General features: G+C 35.2%; 1 protein-coding gene across 1 annotated transcript in view; it reads left to right on the top strand.

The window, feature by feature from the left end:
* Positions 1–3021: 3021 nt before the first annotated feature.
* Positions 3022–25567, top strand: part of rcan2 (regulator of calcineurin 2) — a 77037-nt gene continuing 54491 nt past the window's right edge. The window contains exons 1-2 of the mRNA XM_058755257.1: positions 3022–3180; positions 7416–7633. Of these exons, the coding sequence (XP_058611240.1) occupies positions 7418–7633 (216 nt within the window). The 5' untranslated portion in view covers positions 3022–3180; positions 7416–7417. The remainder of the gene's footprint in view (positions 3181–7415; positions 7634–25567) is intronic.

The raw sequence follows: 25567 nt of genomic DNA, 5'->3' as shown, positions 1-25567 counted from the left end.
AGAGACTTTATCTTTTTTAGTATGTGATCCAAATAAATAAATAAATACACTACTGATTAAATTTTTGGGGTCAGTAAAAAAATAAAATTGTTTGTTTTTGGAAAGAAATTAATACTTTTATTCAGCAAGGATGCATTCAATTGATCAAAAGACATTTATAATGTTACAAAAAAATCTATTTCATATAAATGCTGTTCTTTTGAACTTTATATGCATCAAACTGTCTTGAAAAAATGATTTCAGCATTGGTAATAATAAGAAATGTTTCTTGAGCAGCATATCAGCATATTAGATTCCTTTCTGAAGGATCATGTGGCACTGAAGACTGGAGTAATGGCTGCTGAAAATTCAGCTTTGCCACAGAAATGAATTACATTTTAAAACCTTTATCAAATAAAGAGACCTCTTTCAAAAACATTTAAAATATCTTACCAACCCCAAATTTTGAACAGTATTGCATTAGATATATAGATATTTGGATAAAACCAAAAATAGTTAGAAATATGCAATCTGATTACTTAGATAGAATATACTTAATAGCATTGTAAATTTTATTTATGTGGTCACTGTATTTGATAAATATATGCATCTGGTTCTTGCAGAGCCCTCTGCATTTGGTGGGAACCCAGCAGCCAGACGGACCCTGTACAGTAAAATACAAGCATAGATAGACGCTCATGTTCAGAGGGCTGTGCTGCTGCTTTAGAGCCTTGTTGACGGTCTTGATATAAGAGTTGCAGAGATCAACTGCATATCCTGGGCTGAGCTTCAGAGGTTTGGAGCATCATGGTGAATGTTAAACAGTGACTTGGACACAGGCAAATACTATATCCCTCTAAAGGAAACCAGAAAATCATACAACGCTAAAGGTAATTTAGGATATTAGTTTTAATATATATTACCATTTTGTAGGCTCAACCTCTTGTATAACTGATGGCATAATAGAGATGATATATATCAGAAAGCATGAGGTTGTGGAAATTCCTTTCCCAGACTGAGAGACTTTATCATTTTCAGGATGTATGAAATAAACAAAATGTATTGCTGTACGTGACTGCAGTCATATATTACAGTTAAACATCTTGTGCACGAAATGGACGGAGTAAAGACAAAGTTTATAGACAATATAACTAAATGGAGGTTCTCTTCATGAAGCAGAAATATGTAAACACATTATTACGTGTATAAACACCATGCTTCTTTTTCTGCAGTGGTGAAAAGGATTGTTTCTATAAACACATCTGTATTGTAGTCTGTAAGTTCTTTACTGCATCTGTGTACACTCATTTTTGGATCATATTACATAATATTACATGACATAAGTTACATGGAGTAATTTTATGTGCTTGGATGCAAGAATCTTTAATTCGTAAGTCAAATAGAATGTTTACATCAATTAAATATGAAGATGTGCTTGATTGAATCAATCACTGGTATTGTATACATTTGGAAGATGAAAATTTCATTTAACTAAATAACAAGTTTAATTGAGTTGGAATAAAGAATATGTTTTGCTGCAGAAGTTTCCTTCTTTTTATTTCAATTTACTTAAACAACCATGCTGTGATTTTGCCTAGCAGACATGATCTTTTGTTGGATTGGATAGGAATGTTTTTCCAGGGCCATCTAGGATGTTGGATCCAGGAACATGGCCTACTTTGCAAAATCATAGACTCCTCAAGCACAACATTCCAGAGATGTTTAGCAGAAGTGCCAATGTTAAACATGGATACTAGACTCAGAAGTGGAGTGACGTAACAAAATGAAACATTAGTACGAGGCCCTTTAATTTGACATCCCTGTTCCTTCATATAACATGTCATTTAACATTCATTGACACAAATAATAATACACACACACAAACATTTTTGCATCTTAGAAATGATTGTTGTCCTGTGAATCCTTTATATTTTTACACAGAGCATTCATAATGAGGTTTATATGTATGATGATATGATATGTGATTTAAATATCCATAGCATTATGATCTATAGCTAGATCATAAAGAGGAAAACTGGTGATGTAACTCACCTTGTTTAAATGACCATATATATATATATATATATATACACACACACACACACACACACATGTTGGTATCTGTGGTTTACGGGGACTCTCTATAGGCGTAATGGTTTTTATACTGTACAAACTGGATGTGCTATTGCCCTACACCAATCCTACACCTAAACCTACCCCTTACAGGAAACTTTGTGCTATTTCAGATTTTCAATACACTCCATTCTGTGTGATTTATAAGCGTTTTGAAAAGTGGGGACATGGGGTAATGTCCTGAAAAGTCACCTTCTCCTTGTAATACCTGTCATACCCTTGTCATTATACAAATCTATGTCCTGATTTGTCACAAAAACGCGTGCGCACACACACACACACACACACACACACACATTCAGTAACATAATTGAGCTTTCTCCTAGATTTTAGGCATTACATTATGTAAAGGTGTGACTGCTAAATAATAATAGGCTAATAATATATAAAAGGAACCTCTGTTGAAAAAAAAACAAAAAACTGGGAGACCAGTTTGCAGGTCTTAAAAGCTGGTTTCCTAGCCTGACCAAGATAGTCTTCAGCTGAAAACTACCCCAATCCAGAAAACAGACCAGTTTGACCAGACTGGGAGACCAGCAAACCAGTTTCTTTCAGCATGGTTTCCTTTTATTACAGGCTTTTAATATACCCATAAACACTTCCTCACCCAAGGTGTTTTATCGCATTTATATGCTTTACATCAACTCACCGCACTATTCAACACGTGCTGCAAGTGCTTTGGAGTCTGACAGACATCGTTTGGAGAAATCTCTGATTTGCCCTGCACCACATTTACTAAAAACAACCTGCTGAATGTGTCACAGCACCGCAACATCCAACTGCTGGCGAAAGCGCTGACGTAACTTCGCCGATTTGCATATTCGCTTTTAAGAGAACGCTATTGGTCCAAGAATCCCCCCCGCGCTTGGCGCGCTCCATTTCATTAGTGGGTTGAGCAAACATCATTTGAATGCCGGGAGGCGGTCATTGGTGAATCAAGCTGTCTGCAGTAACGTCAGGAGATTAGTGAATCGCATCTGGAATGCGAGTTTGATTCACAAAGGCAAGAGAGGGAGACAAAGCCACCGCGCAGAAGATACGCACACCGGACTGCCACATCCCGCACAGGTACCGAATAACCGCGTCGACTTACTCCTTTAGATCATCCTGCATCTGTACAGCAGGGCTTTGACAGGTGTTGCTGCTTTATTAATGCACAGAGAAAAGGAAAGCGAGAGCGAGAGAGAGTCAAATGAATGCAGAAATGATTTAATATTCTATACTACATCGGCTGCTATTCTATATATAGTTGCTTATATAGTATATATTAGTATTGCATGTATTCTGCATTGCTTAGATCCTGCATGTCACTTTTAAACAAATGACTTTTACTCAAGAGTTTAAGGAGGACGAAGAAGTTGGAAAGTCTGTATTGGTAGACAGATGTGCTGTAATAACCATCCGCACAAGACTAAAAAGAGCAAGCAAGCCATTTGATTACGCTATTGAATTTGTAATAGTAGCCTAGTTTCTGAAGTGCACTCCTTGACCTTGACAGCCGCTGCCAGTAGTGTTAATGTATTGACAGTTGCTCAAACAGGTCGATGTGGCATGTTTGCCATAAGGGTTTATCGTATTAGTCATCAGACTGAGAGAAATGACGAATATAAACCCTTATAGCAAAGAGAAGGAAAGTGAATGTCAGGTGATGACGACAGAGGGACCGCTCCTCCAGTGATGACTCAAAGGAGGATGCAGCAAACAGGTTGCAGTAGACTGTGATTGACACTTACCCTTTTCATTTAGCCCTTTATGCACTGAAAGAGTAAAATACAATTACATATTATGTAATACAGAATAATTTTGCCTTAAATAGCCCTTATTTGTTCACAGTGGCATTTAAAATCTCTGGCTTGTAACAAATAAGGTCGTGTACACTGTAATATGAACTGTAGGAGCATTTCCATTATAAATAATTTTTAAAAGCGATAAATCTAATGACTTGAGTGGTTTTTAACCCTCATGATCTATTCGGTACTTAGAGTCCCCAGGGACATTTTAATAAAAATAAAAGTTTAATAAAACAACATGTTCTGTTTAGTGTGCACACTAGCACTCAGTTGTGTGTTTATATTTGTTTACTGCATTTTTTTAGAATGTAATTTTTGGGTTGACCCCATGCATACAGAAGCAACAGTCATATTTCTAAAAACAACATGCCAAATTTGCCAAAGAACATCTTTCAAATGGGTTTTAATTAGGCTGAAAAATAAAAATTTGATGGAAAATATATTATTTGACAGGAATAAGATAGCATAATAATTCTATTATAATTGAAGTGTTTTGTGTATATATATATGCACTGTAAAAAATAAGTGTAATTTTAACTGTACAATTTTGTAAAAACGCTACTGAAAAAAAACTGTTAATATGTTAACAGTGAGTTCCCGTACTATATACAGGGAAAAACTGTAAAAGATCTAACCAGACATTTCATGTAATTTTACAGTAAAATGCTGTTAATTGGACAGTTTTTAGAAGTAAAAATAACAAATCAGTGTATAATTTACAGTCAAAAACTGTAAACTGATATTCCCAGAATTCCCTGCGTGACACTCCACATTTGAAAGTATTTTGTTTAAATAATCATGTTTTTTAATAGTTTTTGTTATCAGTTATGTACATTTTGGCTTTATGTTTCATCTTCTGTTGTTTAATGAAAGTTTATTGCATTATTTAAGTATCATGTGTGTTACCATGATGGTGTTTTGTGTTTGCATGAATGACTCTGTGCGCCTTCTATATATTAGTATATACTTCTACTTGTGGCGAAGCTACTTGTGATGATCTTTGATTCTTCATGTGGCTTTCTCTTTTACCACCTGCATTATTATGGTGGTTGTCAGTATGTTAAAGGTACAAAACAGATTTTAATAGCAGTGTGTGTTGTTGAATTTACTGGTTTACATTCAAATTTCCCTGTTTGTAAATTACAGTTTTATACTGTAAATTTTACAGCTGCCAGAATTATTTTGTAAAAACTACGGAATTTTTTTTACAGTGTGTGTGTGTGTGTGTATATAAACGCATACACACGCATATAAAAATATATATCATTAAATAATATTAGGGTCAGAGTAAAGTCAATATCAACAGAACATGAGCACATGAAAATTTTTTAGTAGTTTTCCCTATTTTATAATAATAATAATTAATAATAATAATAACAATATGGATTAACAATATTTAAGAATGCTTATTAACTGAATTTGTTTGTTTTTAATGTTACTGTTCTCACCCTTTAGTTTGTATAGCTACAAAGACAATGTGGTGAATGATATTGATTATTTATTTAGCGAATTAGGATAAATATATTTCCCTTGTTTAATGACCTTGTTAATGCCAGCAAGCAAACATGTCAATGGCCTCTATATTGCTTTAGATAAACAGTATGCGTATTGGCTCGGACCAATTCATGTATAGTTTATGCACATTCTTATCTCATAACAGGGTCATTGTGATATTGTAAATGAAATGGATCCCTGTCTGGAAGTCTTCATTTTAATCAAGTGCCTCACAATCTCTGCATTTCATTAGTCCTCATTCTATTTTTAGCCACGTTTACACAGGGCAAGACTGAACCAGACAGCTCCAGCCTCTATCTATAGCCTTGAGTGAAAGTGAGAGCATGCGTGTGTGTTGGAGAGCGTGTATGTGTGGCTGGTGATGGGCTATTGATCCCAAAATAGCTGCAGGAGATTTAACAGTGCGTGTGACACTGGCGACAGTGCTGGCTTTGCCTGCGGACCAAGCTTGTCAGGGTGGATCACTGGAAGAAAGGGCATGTGGAAAAGCTCTATGGAAATGGATGCAAGCTGTTCCCCACTTGCCGTTGTTGTTTGTGTGGGCTGACAAGAGACTGGCTCTGCTATAAGCCCATAACCTAATCTTTTGGTGGAGCATTAGTTACCGGGGCCAGGGGTAACATCTGCTCGGTAGGGTTCTGGGAGGCAACTGTTCCAGTTCTGTGTCACCTGTCGTGGGGACGAGCTTTTGCTGTGTACAGTGAAAATGCTCCAACAGCTCTTGCTGTGACCTCTCATAAGGTCATAAATGTCTTGTCTGTGATACAGCATGTGTATATGTATGTATGTATGTATATATATATATATATATATATATATATATATACACACACACACAAACACACACAATCACACACACGTATACTAAGAGTATACTTACATACTATTATATATTATATATTGACTGTATTTGTTTGTGTTTTCATCTATTGGTTTGTATAATGACAAAGAAGATCTTGTGAATGATATTCATTATTTTTTTTGTGAATTAGAATTGTTTCCTATATTCCTGTTTCCCATGCTGTCTGGGTGTATGACATGAAAAGCCTTGAACACTGAAGGGATAGTTCACCCAAAAATAAAAATTCTGTCATTAATTACTCACCCTCATGTAGTTCCAAACTAGTAAGACATTCATTCAGTAAAGAAAACAAAATAACAACTTTATTCAACAATTCAACAAGCTGGCATTCTGACGTAGAACCCAGATGCACTCTCATGCGTTGTGGTACTCTTGTGAACGTGTCAAAGACTAACACAGAAAAGAAGAAATTGTTGAATAAAGTCGTTATTTTTGTTTTCTTTGCACACAAAAAGTATTCTCGTACCTTCATAAAATTAAGGTTGAACCACTGATGTCACGTTGACTATTTTAACGATGTCCTTACTACCTTTCTGGGCCTTGAACGTTTTAGCCTTGCTGTCTATGCAGGGTCAGAAAGCTCTCGGATTTCTTTAAAAATAATTTTTTTTCTTCACAAGACTTGAATTAAAGCGCTTGATTCATATGGATGAATTTTATGATGTCTTTATAGCTTTTCGGATCATCTAAGTTTTGGTTACCTGGTTTTCAATGGAGCAAAAGAAAACTCTTAGGGGTCCATTATAAATGACTTAATTTGTGTTTAAAAGATTAATTAAAGTCTTATGGGTTTCGGTGAACTATCCCTTTAAATGCTGTTAATGCTGAAATTGTTCACCCAAAAATGAAAATTCGGCTATTATTCAACCTGGTGTTTGTTTGATTATCAGTCAGTAATGGCTTACAGTATACTGGTCTGAAGACTGGTCTGTCTTGTGGCTTCATAAAACTTAAAATATAGTACAGAAAATCATATGGAAATACATTTTTTACACTCTCAACAGTGCTTTTTTTGCCATTTTTGGAGCTCGACAAACAATTATGATTTTGGAACTGCAAAAGTGTAGAATGTAGCCTGAAAGCAATTGCTGATATTAGAAAACATCTCCACTTTTGATGTTGTGTACCACTTACAGACATGAAGGGAGAGCATTTATTTGCCAACATGAGAAGCGTTCCATTCCTCCAGCGGGTTTACCTCCTAGGAGGGGAAGAGCTGGTAGTCCTGCAGTCCACAATGGGAGAGTCCTCACTGGGAGACAGTTTCCAACAAATCACCGACTTCAATGATCTCCCCACGTCCCTCTTCGCCTGCAACGTGGACCAATCAGTATTTGAAGACCATGAGGGCAAGGTAAGTTTAAATTCAATTACTCACATATTGTCTCACCAGTACTTCATTTAAAAACCACTTTTAAAAAAGTGTATTGGTAGTTCAATAGTGGCACCAAATGGAATGGCAAAATTATGTTTTTTTTCCAAACATGATTATAAAACATTTCAACCACTATTTCTGCCATTATTCAGCTTACATATGCACACCAATGGTTGAGATAAAGAGTCAAAAAGCAAGAAAAGAAACAATGTTTTCCCGTTAAGAGAGTTCGAAATGATTTTTATCACAGCAAAACATAGGAACAAAAGCAGTTTGATTGGTAGGTATGCTAGAATGCTCCAGTGGAAAAGCAATTCCCTTGACCTGCATTACATGATTGTGAATTAGGCCTCTCCAACCCAATTATCCATGTAGGCCACTTCAGGTGTGAAATTCAGCTTGTGGGCTCTCGTCGACACTGCTTTCTCCTCATTTGCAAACACTCTAAGGAGTGAGTTTACACCTAGAGGCAAGGGAGTATCTTTCACTTCCTCATGTGAAAGCCTATTTGTGGTTTTGTCGCTGGGTTTTTTTTGCACACGATGACCTATGGCAACATATTGACAAAATGCAGGTGAAACCCATGAAATATTGTATTTATTCCCATAGGTTCAGTTCAGCATCTTAATTTCTCAAGGAACTACAGGGCTGCATGACTGATATAATAATGTATTGAGAAGCTGTTAAAGAAGTTATTACGAGTTGCTTTTTGCACCAGTGATAAAACATGGGAAAAATGTAAAATATTATTTTATCTTTCCAAACCCATATGATTTTCTTTTGTAAAACAAAATGAAATATTAGGCAGCATGCTAATGCTACACTTTTCTATACAATAAAAGTAAATAAGAATGGTCCAAAAATATTACCATTTCCAAAGTAGTTCCCTTTCAAGGTTATTTTATGACTAACATGATGATGACAGAATTTTCCTTTTTTGGTGAACTAATCCTTTAAAGATTTATCATCAAGCATTTAGATGGCAATGTAATGGCAGTAGTGACAGATCATTTCTCCCATGTTATGATGTACATCCAAGAAACAGATTGTTGAAAATAATATTGGGCTGGGACTTGGTTCTGTTGATCGGTTAGTGATTGGATGAAGGCAGATCTGAATGTGAGCATGTAGTCGATTTAAAGAAAGGGGCGGAGTTTATACATACTAAATGATTGGCTGGCATGCATCACCAGAGAGAAGTCTGTCATTTCACCAGAAGATCGAGTTACGACATTTTAATTAAAAATTACAAGGTCAAAAAATATTGAAAAATAAAACATATGCATGAATGCATTGTTTAATAACATCAGAATGCATTTAGAAATTAGATTAATTTCCATTTCATGCAGACTTTAAGCTTATGTCTCCTGAATGTTATATCAATAGGAACAGGAATGCAGAATTTACTGAATATTTGACCTCCAGCTGAAAATTCAACCCAGACCTTCTTCGAACAGTTTTAAGAACACCGATCATGTGATATGCTGAGCTCTGCCAGGTCTGTCTGCCCCTCTGACCTGCGCTGTACTGCATCAAACACACATAGAAAAAGAAATCAGAACACACAGGCACATACACAGTTCTTACACTGATTCGTCTGGACAGCTACTCTCAGACAGACTAGATCATCTGATAGAAGGGCTGTGTAAAAGGTGGTCCATGACTCGCTCCATTGAGTCACAGGCTCCAGAAGGGTTCCTCGTGAAACAGAACAAGTGCTCAGTCTTTTACTCATGAACGACTCCACTAATGTGAACACACACACACACAGTAATTCTTGAAAAGTATCCTCTTGCTTTGCATTAACTTGCACCTGACTTGGCATGACTCATGTGGTTAATTTCCTTATGTAACAAGTAGCAGTGTTGAAAGTTATTGTTTTTAAGGTGAATTCAGTGATCCATAATGAGGGACTTTGTTGTACCACACTGTTAGTTTGGTTTGGGGCAAGGTTGTGTGGCTTCAGTGCTTTTGTTAAAAGTTAGGTTACACTGTAGCCTGAATAGAGTTTCAGTAACACTATGACTCTGTGGGTGTCATGCAGCTATTTTTTTGATGATGTACAAGTCCTGGTCCTAATTAACAATGAATTAAGTATCAAAACAGTTAAACAAACAAAGCCGCTGCAGAATCATTGTGTGTCACCCAGCAATACACAATAATACCATTCCTGAATATATTAGTGTTTTATTATGAATTGGCTGAATGAATAATTCAGTGACTCACTTGTATCATTCCTGAATGAATTAATGCTTTGAGTAAATGACTGTCGTAAACAGCCATACTGGCGTATTGATGTAACATTGAAAAAAACAAACATCAACTATTGTATGAATAAAATTTTATGAAATATTATGTATATTTTCTGCACCAGCATAGTTTCTCTTTTTTATTATTATTATTTTTTTAACTATTCTGGTATTTATTAATAAAATTGGTCAAATAATATCATGGCAGTCCACAACAATTTTGCCGCAAGTCATACAAATGTAGTATTTTGAGTCTGAGCAAAGCCGTCAGCAGTTATTTAGCCACATAGCAGGAATTCCAAAATAATACATTGCTTCGTGAACTTCAACTAAAAGCTGAATCCCAGTGTCTATTACAGAACAAAACCCTATCATAAAAGAGGGAACATATGCTTAATTAGGCAGCTAATTGTGCTGATAATACTGCTCTGAATGTTTGACTATTTCCCCTACAAATGCCATGAAATATTAACCGATTAACAGAGCATGATTGCATCTCCTGTACTGGCCAACTTGCATTAATGGCTTTTTGCTGAACTGTTTACTCTTGATAAAGATCTTCTCTCCTTCCTCTTGAATTGATTACAGACCACATGGTCGTGGGATGCAGAAGCTGTTTGATAGTTACTCAACTGATTGCTGTTTAATAAATCTGTCTCTGATTGGAAGGGGCAGTTTTACATTAATGGGTGTAATAGCACCCACTGGCCCATTTATGTACAAGTCATGGCCAAAAATATCGGCACCCTTGGTAAATATGATCAAAGTAGGCTGTAAAAATTAATCTGCATTGTTAATCCTTTTGTTCTTTTATTTAAAAAATTCACAGAAATCTAACCTTTCGTTGGATAATAAGAATTTAAAATGGGGGGAAATATCATTATGAAATAAATGTTTTTCTCAAATACACGTTGGACACAATTATTGGCACCTCTAGAAATCTTTATGAGTAAAATATCTCTGAAGTATATCCCCATTCAAATTCACAATTTTTATCCAGCCGTGGCTTCCTGTTTCACAGAAATATAAATAGGAGGGAAAACAAAGCCCAAATTCCCTTAATCATCCATCACAATGAGAAAAACCAAAGAATATATTTCTGATGTGCGGCAAAAGATAATTGAGCTTCACAAATTAGTGAAGTGGCTTTAAGAAAAGAGCTAGAGCAGTGAAAATTCCCATTTCCACCATCAGGTCAATAATTAAGAATTTCCAATCAGCATAAAATTCCAGTCCTCTGACCTGAACCCTATAGAAAATGAGTGGGGTGAACTGAAGAGAAGAAGCACCAACATGGAGCTGGGAATCTAAAGGGTCTGGAGTGATTCTGGATGAAGAAATGGTGTCTGATCTCTTGTCAGGTGTTTTCTAACTTCATCAAGCATTATAGGAGAAAATTTAGGGCTGTTAAACTGGCAAATGGAGGTTTTAAAAAGTATTGAATAAAAGGGTGCTGTTAATTGTGGCCAATGTGTATTAGAGAAAAACATTTATTTCATAATGATATTTTCCCCCATTTTAAATTCTTATTATTCAATGAAAGGTTCGATTTTTGTGAATTTTTTTAAATAAAAGATCAAAAGGATTAACAATGCAGATTAATTTTCACAGCCTTCTTTGATAATATTTACCAAGGGTGCCGATATTTTTGTCCATGACTGTATAAATTATGTTAATGCTACAGTATAGTCAGTCGCTATAACCTAAACTGCACTTTAACTTAAATTACATTTTTTTCTTACTTATAAAGTGGAAAATCTCACTAAATAAAAGTATTTGACATACATTGATTCCATAGAACAACTAGTCATTAAATAAACTCTCCCAAGCTTACGCACTTTATACAGAAGTACACATCACATTAACAGTTCCCAGTTCATTTAGAATCAGACATAACCAAGAAATGTGTTGCGGTTCAGTTAGGGAGTCATTTGAACTCTAAATGATTCACTGACTGAGAGAGTGTGATTCAAATGGCTTCTTCAGCAGTGAATCTTTACTGAGTTATTAAAAAGAACTGGGTGCTCATATAAACTAAACATAGACAAATCTCAAGCTTTCTCGACTGTTGCCAATTTCAAATTATTGAGGCACTTTTTTTTGCCACATTTGCGACCATTTTAGTCCCAGTCTGGAGACAAAAATGTAACATACATGATCTTTAACTAGTTTGATAAACAAATAGTCTATGTTCTGTATTGAGTTAAAGCTGCAGTCCGTAACTTTTTTGGGGTTAAAAATGATCCGAAATCAATATTTGAGTTAAAAATTATCACCTTACTTTAGCTCGATTCACAACTTTTAGCTTATAGTAATGTTTTCTAATTTGAGTGGTACGGGTAAGTTTGCGCGGGAAATTCAAGCATGACACTGCGTCATTACGTCACATCTGTAAACATAAAGAAGTTTTCCCGGTTTACTAGGCTATCTCATGTGAGGATCCTGCAGGTGATGAAACGTTTATAGCCTTTTCTCACAGCAGCTGGAATAATTAAATGCATCATTTTGATGGCGGATTGTAATCCAGAAAGGATTATGTGTTTATGAAACACATGTGAATGAAATTAAATTATATTCCAGTTTTAAATGTGCTTCTGATTACAGATATCCTGGGATTACACAAGATTTGTACTTTAAAGATAACCAGTTGGAAGGGAGCATAGTTTGCTTTTTGGTTAAAAGAATTTCTTAATATGAAATTCGAATGGTATGACAATTAGATTAGACCAGGGATCCTCAAATCTGGCCCACGTGATCCACTTTCCTGGAGAGTTTAGCTGTAACCCTAATCAAACACACCTGTAACATGCTAATCAATGTCTTCAGGATCATTCGAAAATCACAGACAGGTGAGTTTGACCAGGGTTGGAGCTAAACTCTGCAGTGGATTGGCCCTCCAGGGTAAGCCTGCGTCCCAATGTGCATACTATCCACCCTAAATTCTATGTGATATAAGTAATTTTCAATACTATTTAGGGCAGATAGGGTGGATAGTATGCACATTGGAACGCAGGGTAAGATTTGAGGAACCCTGGATTAGACTGTACAAATCTACACGCTAATACATACTATACTCATAGTCATGCAATGCTGATGTTGTTAAAATTAATAATTTGAGAATAAAGTATAACAATAATAATAATTTGCACGGTTATATGTGATATGACCTAACCGATCGTTGGATTTAATTACCATTATTAGCGCGATTTTTCCTCAGTTGGGCAGAACAAACGTGGCAGACTTGTTACTTACTTGTTCAGATGGCAATATATGGTGAAAATTCTTATTTGGGTCATATATTCCAAGACGTAGGCTAGAATATGTGATTCTTGAATACAGTGTCACACATTCACCTCAAAACATTAGATTCATCCACGCTGGAGCCGTGCCGGAACACCGGATCATAACCCCGCACGGAAGATAATTCCGCACAGAGCTGCAATTCTAGGTTTTCAAACAGAGATGGCGACAAAGAGGCAAAACTTACGGACTGCAGCTTTAATATGGATAGTATCAGCACATAAAATACACAAAAGGGTTGCCCTGTTTACCAATTATTAACAGTGCAATATACCAACTTATATATATTAGTGCTGGCAAACGATTAATCACATCCAAAATAAAAGTTTTTGTTTACATAATATATGTGTATGTACTGTGTATATTTATTATTTATATATAAATACACACACATGCATGTATATATTTCAGAAAAATATGTTATGTTTGTATACTAAATATATTTATACATATAAATTATATGAATATAAATATATACATGTAAATATTTTCAAAATATATACAGTATATGTGTGTATTTATATATAAATAATAAATATACACAGCACACACACATATTATGTAAACAAAACTTTTATTTTGGATGCAATTAATCGCGATTAATTGTTTGACAGCACTAATATATATATATATATATATATATATATATATATATATATATATAAAATGGCAAACTACTGCTTTAAAGGTACAGCGAATCAGATGGAGGAAAATTATGTAAAACTAAGCTCCTGAAACCACAAGGGCTTGCTGAAAAAGCACGGATGGTATTATAGTTGATGCCATAATGTCATCTGCATCATCTTAGCAGGAATTATTATATTTCCAACCTTATATTTCACTCATGTATATGAGATGATTGCGTTTTAAACATTCTCCCCCATAGCCGGCTGTTGCTTGGCCGTAGCCCCCTGTGACCCTGCAATCCCTTCAGCGCAAAGTATTCAGCATCCCTGATTGGATTTGGCAAACATCCGGAGAGCAATGGAATGCTCCAGATTCATGAAGCTTAATGACAGATGACAGCGAGACAGAATAGACTGTTGCTATTCTCGTTTCTCCCGCACTCCCCTCTCGCCTGGACGCAGACCGCTGTCGACTGCCCCCACTTTGCTGATTGATCAAGGGAGGTCAAATTGTTCCAAAGGAGCATCAGCACCATGCCGTTGCCTTCAGGCGTGATTCGCAGCGCTGTCAAAATGTTTGATTGTGTTTGGCACCTCTGGAAGAGGCGCTGCTTGTGCATCTGAGCCGCTGAATCAATTTAGTAGGCTGTGATTATATTAACCCCATGAAAGGCCCAGGTGATGCATAGGGTCTATTTATAGACATATGGTGTTATTAGCTCCCTAAGAATAGGAAAGCAATCTTACAGATTTTACAAAATTAGGCAGTCTGGAGCCCACGCGGAGAGCTGATGCAATGTGAATTATGTGGCATAACTCTTATGTCAAAACTAAACCAACTGTCTTCCTTTCTAATTATTTTGTTTTGACAGACAAATTTTCAAACTTTAAGCTATTTCCTTGTCAAGTTAAAGAGACAGTTCACCCAAAAATGAAAATTCTGTCATCATTTACTCAACCTCATCCAATCCTTAACCTGTATGACTTCCTCTCTTCTGCAGAATACAAAAAAGATATTTTGAAGATGGTAATTTGTTTGTAGGTAATCAAAAATGTTCAGTTCTTATCGACAGAATCAAACAGGTAATAGAAGTCAGTGGGTGTAACTGGGCTGACGAGACGTGAGACGTGAGACGCGCGGATCCAAGTGCAAGCTTTTATTTACAGGCATGGTCATAAATACAGGCAGGGTCGAGCAATGGCAAACAGGTATGGCAGGGACAAGACAAAGAGTAATCCTAGGGCAAGCAAAGGTCGGTCGACAGCGAACAGTATCCGAAGGGGCTTGACGAGAAAGGTATCTGAAAACGAAGCAATAGTCCAGGCAGGGGAAAACAATCCAAAACAGGCAGGGGGGAAAACTATCAGGGGCTCTGTAGAGTTGCTACGGCTAGGGGAGTGGTAAACGCATACAATACTCGGCAGTGAGGGAAACAAAGTCCAGGGTTTAAATAGAGTGTGTGATTAGTGAGAGCTGTGTGATCAGTGCCTTCAGCTGTGTGTGCAATCAGTGCAATGGATGATGGGAAATTGAGTCCAGTGTGATGTGTGCTGTGAGAGTCAATGTGGTGAGCGAGTGACCTCTGGTGGTGAATGAACGGAAGTGGATTCGTGACAGTGGGAACCAAAACTGTTTGGTTGTCAACATTTTTCAAAATATCTTCTTTTGTCATGTTGTCACAAAATGAGGTGAACAACTGCCAAACAGTCTCAGCAACCATTGACTTCCATTGTAAAATGAAAGTTGATGGGAAACAAAACTGTTTGGTTAACATCATTTTTACAATATATTCTTTTGTCATTTTGTCATGAAATGAGAGTGAGTAAATGATGAAAATTTTAGTTTTGGGTGAACAATTTCTTTAATAAAATTAAAAAAAGTAAAACTGTTAGAATGGAAGTCAATGGGAACCAAAACTGTTTGGTTACCAACATTCATACACATACCAAATATCTTCTTTTGTCTTTTAGTCATGACAAGGATGAGTAAATGATGACAAAATTGTCATTTTTGGGTGAACTATCCCTTTAACTCTCCCTTTTATTTTATTGGCATTTTCCTCCCATTATGTACTACATACTAGGAGCTGTTGTATGGTTTTTCATATTGCTATTGCGGTGGCATTTACTGACAGAATTACCCACGTCAGCCGGCGGTACGTCACGACTATCCGTCATAGACTTTTCTGCGTCTCTCCCTTGAGCTCACCCTGCATCAATACAATTGATCTCCACTTTGGAAATGTCACACACGCAAACCTAGACATGATTCACATAGTGTCTCACTTATGAGCTGCCACTTGAGTTGTTAGCATGGCAAACATGGAGAAATGTTCTCTACGACAGGGGAGTGATATCCAGCCTGCAGAGAGACAGAGTGAGATTTATCCTTCAGATATGCTGTTTGCAGTGCATGCAGTGCTCGAATTGCAAGAGGTGTGTGATAAAGGTTTGAGTCACAGCCTTTGCAGTTACAGCTAAAACCACATTTGATTTTATTCTAATTTATTATTTAAAAAAAATCTAATATAAAAATCTGCATTAATGACGTACAATAAATATTAAAATCAGCAATAATAACTGCAATTAAAACTTACTGTGCTCTCCACTATATTTATAGTCAACAACTCATCATATACTGAGGACAAAAACAAATCTTTGGCCTGAATTTACATGCATTTAAATGTATTTATTTAAATTAAATTAATTAAATTAAAAGGATACTTCCCTCAAAAATGAACATTCTTTCATTACTTACTCAAATTACTTAAATCTGTTAATCATATAAATTGATCATATCTCTTCATAAGACTTGGAGAAAAAACACTCAATTCAGTTGAGTTTTGGTTAAATCGACTTTTTGGACTTTCCAGTTTTGGACTTTCAATGGAGGGACAGAAATCTGACAGCTTTCATTAAACATATCTACATTTGTGTTTTGAAGGTTAATCAAAGTCTTATAGGCTTGAAACAACATGAGGGTGAGTTAATGATGACAATTTTGTATTTTTGGGTGAACTTTCCTTTGTTTAAAGAACTTTCCTTTATCAATTATATATAATTATTTCAATCAATATTTATTTATAAAGCACATTTATAAACAACTGAAATTGACTAAAGTTCTAAACGATGAATAAAAAGAATCAAACAGAAAATGGAAAACATATAATTTATATAATTAATAATATTATTATAAAAATCAGCATTAAAGGGTCACTCCACCCCAAAATGAAAATTTTGTCATTAATCACTTACCCCCATGTCGTTCCAAACCCGTAAAAGCTTCGTTCGTCTTCGGAACACAATTTAAGATATTTTGGATGAAATCCGAGAGGTTTGTGACTGTCCCATTGACTGCCAAGTAAATTACACTGTCAAGGCACAGAAAAGTATGAAAGACATTGTCAAAATAGTCCATCTGCCATCAGTGGTTCAATCTGAATTTAATGAAGAGATACATTTTCTATGTTTGTTTAAGCTTTGATTTGAATGAAAACAGCGTATCTGTGTGGTGCGTCTGACACAGAACAGCATACGCTGCTTGCGTCCAGCGGATATTCTCCAAAATGGCGCTACGCTGATGCAGGGGAGACGAATTGTTGAATAAAATTGTTGTTTTGTTTTCTTTGTGCAGAAAAAGTATTCTTGTCGCTTCATTAAATTCAGATTGAACCACTGATGGCAGATGGACTATTTTGACGATGTCTTTCATACTTTTCTGGGCCTCAACAGTGTTATTTACTGGGCAGTCAATGGGACAGTCACAAACCTCCCGGTTTTCATCCAAAATATCTTAAATTGTGTTCTGAAGACGAACAAAGCTTTTACGGGTTTGGAACGACATTGGGGTAAGCGATTAATGACAAAATTTAAATTTTGGGGTGGAGTGACCCTTTAATGATGTAAAATAAATATTAAAACCAGCAATACAAACTACAGCTACAATAGTGCTCAGTGCCTATACCATATATTTAGTCGTCTCCACCATAAACTCATCATGAAGGCAAAAACATCTTGACTCTGAATGTTTATTTAAAATTAAATGATAAAATTAAATTATTATAAAATGTTTTAAATTAAATTCTTTAAACAAAAAAATGTAATTATTATAAAATGTATTGAACTAAAATGCTTTAAAAACAATGATAAACCGAATGGTATTTCAAATAATTGTCAGAATGGTGTTCTGTTTGTTACCTTAATTCAAATTCAGGAATTCAATTTGAAAGGCATTCTGCATTCAGTTCTGGATAGCGAACGACCTAGCTTGGTGGAGGCAGCAGCACAACATCCTACTGGTGACCAGAGACATTATACTGAAACAAAAAACAGAGCTAAAATGCACACTGTCACTTGTGGAATATGCACAAAAACTGAGTCCTCACTGTACAGTTTCCTGTATGATGTCACTAAGGACCCTTGACAAAAGACAGAGGAATCTAGAAGAGTTTAGAGGAGCTCTGGTTTCATTGGGGTTATGTAATCGAGCTCACTGGTCATGAGTTCTGCTTTATATGGTCATATCAGTTTTAAGTGGAGTTACAAGTATGGCCTTTTGTTCTGCATGAATTCCTTTCCTCAGGCCGAAGCACTATAGCTGTTCCAGCATGTGTGTGCTTGACTACCAACCCCAACCTCCTGCTTGCAAGGCTAAAGTTCACAGAACGGTGGAAACTGTAACCCAGTAATGTAACACTGCAGAAATATCAGACGTCTGCCCTCTTGAATGACGTTTATAGAGTGCAGGGACACAGAAAAAAAAACAGGCTAATGCTATCCTCAAGTGAGCCATTAACATTCCAGTGTCACTCTTTCATTGTGCTGGCTAGCGCTGATACATGATGCTGTGGCTCTTGTTTTGCAGACTGTCAAGGTTAAATACTTGAATGGGGATCTATTAGCATTAATGCCGCTCACCCATGCGGAACTGTGCGTGACGTGTGCATGACCTCTCCGTTGTACCTGTTCCCACTGCTGTGCTCAATGTTTTTGCCATGGGGGGTTAAAACCTCCCACTCACTACGCATGCTTATGTCATCGCATTCTCCTGATCAGGCTCATTACATAACGCTCATACCTCTCGTCCGTCATCTCTAAGCATTTCTAAGTGTTAATGACAGTTCATAACAATCCTGTGACCATGGAATACGTAAACCCTTCCATAACCTAGTGTCTTGTTTGCCTAGACGACACATTAAGGCATCACACACGAAGGCTGTTCCAAAAGGTGGACGGCGTAATCATGATACCTAATTTTGGCCAGCATCACATATGAAGAAGGTCATCCCAGAATGCACTGCGTTCAGCTGCTAAGCAAAAAATTAATTTGAAAATGGCAAATGAGGCTAAATTAAAGCTGCAGTACATAACTTTTTTTTGTTAAAAATGATTCGAAATCAATATTTGAGCAAGTACATAACCAGCCAGTGTTAAAAAAAAACTATCACCTTACTTTAGCTCGATTCACAACGGTTAGCTTATAATAATGTTTTTAATTTGAGTGGTACGGGTAGGTTTTCGCAGGAAATTCAAGCTTGGCACTGCGTCATTACATGACGTCTGTAAACATAAAGAAGTTATCCCAGCTAGTATGCTATCATATGTGAGGATCCTGCAGGTGGCAGATAGTTTATAGCCTTTTCTCACAGCAGCTAGAATAATTAAATGTCTCATTTTGATGGCAGATTGTAATCCAGAAAGGATTATGTGTTTATGAAACACATGTGAATGAAATTAAATTATATTTCAGTTTTAAATGTGCTTCTGATTACAGATAGCCTGGGATTACACAAGATTTGTATTTTAAAGAAAAACAGTTCGAAGGGAGAATAATTAGCTTTTTGGGTTAAAAGAATTTCTTAATATGAAATTCGAATGGCATGAAAATTAGATATTAGACTGTACAGAAATTGAAGTCTACACGCTAAAACACACTATACTCATAGTCACGCGATGCTGATGTTGATAACATTAATAATTTGAGAATAAAGTATAACAATAACAATACTTTGCACGGTTTGATGTAATATGAGCTAACTGATCTTTAGATTAAATCACCATTGGTAGCGCGATATATGGTAATGCTTTTTTCCTCAGTTGGGCAGAACAAACGTGGCAGACTCGTTACTTACTTGTTCAGATGGAAATATACGGTGAAAATTCTTATTTAGGTCATATATTCCAAGACATAGGCTAGAATCTGTGATTGCAAAGTAAAGTAAACATCCACACATTCACCTCAAAACATTATATTAATCCGCGCTGGAGCCGTGCCAACTCACAACCCACACAAGCGAGATAATTCGAGAATTCCACAAGCAGCTTGCAATTCCAGGTTTTCAAACATAGATGGCGACAAAGAGGCAAAACTTACGGACTACAGCTTTAATGTAACTTATAAAAACATGATTAATTATAATTTAATATAAATAATATTTAATATTATTCATTATAATATTTCATTTAAGAATTTTTTTTTTTTTTACTATTTTAACCAATATTTGTGTGTGATATACTGTATATTTTTATGCTTGCACTGTTGTTTAAAAGTTTGGGGTTGGTACGTTTTTTAAGGTTTTAAAAAGAAATATGTAATGCTCACCAAGGCTGCATTTATTTGAACAAAAATACAGTAATACAGTAATATTGTGAAATATTATTAGAATTAAAAAAATCTATATTCTATGTTAAATTTTAAAATTAAATTTATTCCTTCAAAGGCAAGGCTGAATTTTTAGCATCATTACTCCAGTCTTCAGTGTCACATAATCCTTCAAAAATCATTCTAATATGCTGATTTCGTGCTTAAAGGTGCAATATGTGATTGTCTTCGGAAACATTTTTTGTTATGCTGGTTGAAAGTCTCTTCTAACATACTTCTCTAGTATGTTTTGTCTGTGTGTAAAGACGCTGTGCAGTGCAAATCCGTGAATGAATGTAATAAATACTATTTAAATTTACATCTCGCACACTTTAATGCCCTTTGTATGGAACATATCCACTCGCTTCGAACTGGAATCATGGCAGAATATCCGGTGATGTACACTTAGCGGGGCACTTACGGTTGAATAGAACAGACGTTGCACGTGATAAGATGCATGAGGACTGGGATTGGGAAGCGCTGATGTTGCCTATTGTAGTAATGTTGTCTCTGGTATTATGGTCTGTGAGCGTTTTTGCGTGCAGGGGGCGTGGCTTTAGACGGCGATTGCAGGAGGGTGGGACGTTCACTTTCAGTGCTATCAGGCTAAAGTTAGCATTTTCCAAGATCTCCTACAGCACATTTAAGAAACACATTATTATCATTGTTGAAAACAGTTTTTCTGTTTAATATTTTTGAAGAAACTGAAATGCATTTTTCAGGATTCTTTGATGAATAGAAAAAAACTGCATTTATTTGATTAGATTTTTAAAAAATATTATAAACGTCTTGGTTACACTTTATTTCGATAGCCCACTTTAGACATTCTACTTACTATAAGTAACTTTGTAACTACATGCCAACTACGTCATCTAATTCTCATTAATTTGCAACTACATGTCTACTAACTCTCAGTAGGGTAGGTTTAGGGTTAGTAGAATAAGTTGACATTTACTTGCAAAGTTTCTCATACTCAGTATGTTGTATGTTGTGGACCCATCAAAATAAAGTGTTAGAAGATATTAAGCAGACAGTCTACTAATACTCTAATGACTGCTAGTTGACATGTAGCTGCAAAGTTACTTACTGTTAGTAGAATGTCTAAACTGGAGTATCGAAATAAAGTGTTACCAACATCTTTACTGTTTGTACTGTTGTACTGTTTGCTAAATAAATTGTTAATTTCTGTAAAAAAGACAAAAAAAAAAAAAAAACACCAAATTTTTTTTACTGCCTACTATTTTTTTACAAATTGTATTTGTAGGAGTACACATTTTGTTAAAAAAAAAAAAAAAAGTGGCATGCAACACTTGAATGTAATGTAAGTAAATTTAGATAAAAGCTTTTGCCAAATTTATTTATGTTAATGTATATACATATGCATAATATGTTGCTTTCACTGATATCCACTTAGCATCTTGAAATAAAAACTGTTTGTTCAAATGTTCATTGTTCTGCATGCTGAAGAACTAGTATGAGTAGTATGGTAGTAAACTGTTCTGAACATAGCCAATGTCACAGCTATTTGTTTTCATCTGCCATTTAATTATGGTCTATTTCATATATGTGTGAATATTTGTATTGTACTCTTACAGCATGCGTTACATGCCACAGCTGCCTACCATTGAACCTTTGTAAGCAGGGGCAATGACGTCACTCTCTGTTCAAGACCGCAAATCAAACCCTGTTGGAAAGACAGCCAAAAAGCTCTGGGCTCTGATTTATTGTAATCAAAGGCTAGAGAGTGTCTATTAGGATGCAGCTGCTACATGGATTAGTACCACGATGAATATAAAAGTGCTCTAATAGACTAGAGAATACCGGTGCCATCGTAGTCTCATTCTTAGAAATCAGTAACTAATATTTACATACATGCAATATCCATGCTTTAAAACATATCAGGGACCATTTTGCATTTCAGTGTACTAGTACAGTACGTATGTAGAAACATTTTGATGTAAAACAAAAGCCATTTATGAAAACTAACCTTGCAAAAACAACTGCAGTTTTCCATCAAAATAAAAGTTTGATTATTTTAACATTTGAAAATGAAGAAATTAGGTTATAAATAAATATTAGTATTATAATTTTACAGTTAAAATGTCAAACAAATAATCATTATTAATTTTATAAATACTTTTATATGTTTTATATATATTTATTAATATATTTTAAATATTTTTATTTTACAGTGAAATATTACAATAATAATACTTTTTATTTTGTTTTTTTATAAAATTGTTAGGAGTAATAAGTATTATTATCATTTAAAAGCCTTATATATGTGATATATAATCACAAACTTGGCAAACAAGCACAGCAAACCTAGAATTTCTTTTCTCAAATGGCAAAAAAGTAATTATTATTATTATTATTATTTTGATAAATAATTTATTTTAGTGAAATATTAAAATAACATTTTGTACTGTTTTAGTAACTTTTATATTTTATAAATAATAATACATTTATTATTATTTTTAATATTATTATTTTAAAACCATACTGATATATAATCACAACATTTTGGATAAATTGTGCAGCCATACAAACAAGCACAGCAAACCTAGGATTTTTTTTAATAGAAATCACAATTTTTAAACTACAATAACAATTTGTAAAAAAGAGAGGAAAAAAAATCGCAATTAGATTTCCCCCCAAACTGTGACCTGGTAAATATTATGCTGTCACAAGTGCATTAAAAAGTATATTATAATATTTGCACCCATATTTGCAAATGCCTTTTTTTCTGCAACTTGGCCTGCTCCATTTCAATATGCAGAGGACAGCCAGAGGTTATTTACATTCAATAAAGGTCCTAAAGATGAAGTAGCAAAATAAACAGCCTGTTTAATACTAAATGGTCATGTCTATTTACTTTGCACTAATTCTTTTATTTATTTTAGCCTACAGAAATGTTTTTAAATCAGTAGTCTCGTCTTAGTTTTAGTTACAGTATAGAATACCCTTGCAAGTAACCTTGACAAACATTTTAAGCGAACCAAGAGGCCCATTAAAAATGTGAACTGTTGCTCGGATGTTTCCTCATCGTTGTGAAGTGTTAAAGTGTATTACTGTGAGACCGCTATAGAGGGAAGATCTAAGGACATTTTTTGCGAGCTATAATACTGGTAAAATATTAATGTCCTCCTAAAGTATGCACAGTGAGTCAGGGTGAGGTTTTACTGCACCAAGCGCTGGAAATAGCTCACTCAATCCACATTACTCACAGCAAGGCTCTTTTTAAGAATCCTGCGCAGAGATTAGTGCCATTGTGACTTCCAACCCTGACGATTTCCACACACATTATCAAAGTGTGTGCTGTGAGTAATGACTGTAGAACTGGGACAGGACCCATTCGTTCCAAGAATTCGCTTTTAAGATATAGGCTAAATTTATGCGCAGTTAATGTTAACAGATATATTTATAGTAATTTAATGCCACATATACTTGCTCACAGTGGACCAAAGGACTTGCTGTTCTTCCCTGGCTATACTGTCTTAAGGGTGAGATTATTTTTTATGGTTAAAAACAATTCAACCCAAAATGAAAATTCTGTCATTATTTACTCACCCTCATGTTATTTCCTCAAAGTCTTCCGAAGAAAAATATTTAAATGAGGGTGAGTAAATAATGAATTTTGGGTGAATGATAAAATACAGTAGCAGCAAAGAATCCACGTGGACATGATATTCTGATCATTGAGCTATTACTCTGTAAGCAGGGACTGGTTCTAAAAGCAGTCCACCCCCGTCACATGGCCACTTACAAAACAGGGGTTTTACTCCAGTTTGTCAAATTGATTCCAAGAAAAGCCACAGTAATGTTTTTTTATCATATTACAGAGTCATATATATATATATATATATATATATATATTTATTTATTTATTAAATTATATTTATAGGGCTGGGCGGTATATCGAGTTTGTACGATATATCGATATATTCTTTATAAGCGATACGATATAAGGCAATAACCTTTATATATATATAGATATAACATTACAGTTTGAAACGAGCGCATCTGAAAAATATAGCGGAGAACACAGACTGAGCTGCTGCGGATAAAGTGCATAATACAATTTGTTCTAAACGTGACAAATTTTATATGAAGGGCTTTAAAAAACTCGTAAGATATAGAAGCCTATAGTTTTGTTTCGGTTTAAAACGGCTCTGAAAAGCTGTGTGTGCTGCTGACAGAGACTCGCGCTGTTTAATGTGTTTGAGATGTGCTGTTTTCCTAAATGCATAACTTACATTTCACAGGTATATTCTCCATCTGTAAATGTTAGAAAGCCATGGAAATATTTCCATTTTGCTGTCAGAAGTGCATGAGCCTTCTGCTTTGAGATTCTCTGCTAAACTTCACAGACTTCATTGAACGAGCACCGCCGTGCGCATGCGCACCAAACAGACGTGCAATGTAATAGGAGCGCAATAGTTCTGACTAAAATATACATTTTGCTGAAATATTTGTAGTTAATAAACAATAAATGTGACATGTAGCATGTGTATTTTTTGTGCAGGTTACATCATTCACCAGTCAGTGGTTTCATTCATAAAGTTTAATTTATTAACAACATGACTACATTTATGAGTGATTCATTCAGTCAACTGAATAAAAACACAGATTCGTTCAGGAACGAAATAAGTTGCTGTGTTTATGAGTGAGTCACTGAATCATAAAGTTAACTCATATGAGTGATTGAATAATTAACACCACCAGCTTTGTGTTGCCCATAGATGCTTAACAATTTATTCAATTGTGTATTTGTTTGGAATTGTATTTATTTTTTTGGCTATTATAAAACATAAGTTAATGAATATTAACTTTCTTGTTTACTGAACTGATAAAAGCAACATCACACTCACAACTGTATTCTGAACAACAAAGATCTTGTGATATTGATGCCTCAATATATAATATCAAAACCCAAGTTCCTTTGGCTGTTTGGAGCACCTTTTATTAATAATTTAATAAAATCCAGAGCTCATGCCATTCTTTTGGGAACTGTATATTTCCCAGAGCTTCTATCGACTGTTGTTTACACAACTGTCTCGGTGAGCCAGAGGTGAAAATGAATTCGTTTTTCTTTTGT

The sequence above is a fragment of the Onychostoma macrolepis genome, chromosome 20, assembly GCF_012432095.1.
Source record: "Onychostoma macrolepis isolate SWU-2019 chromosome 20, ASM1243209v1, whole genome shotgun sequence".
In the NCBI taxonomy this organism is placed as follows: domain Eukaryota; kingdom Metazoa; phylum Chordata; class Actinopteri; order Cypriniformes; family Cyprinidae; genus Onychostoma; species Onychostoma macrolepis.
This window is presented reverse-complemented; position numbering and strand designations above follow the sequence as displayed.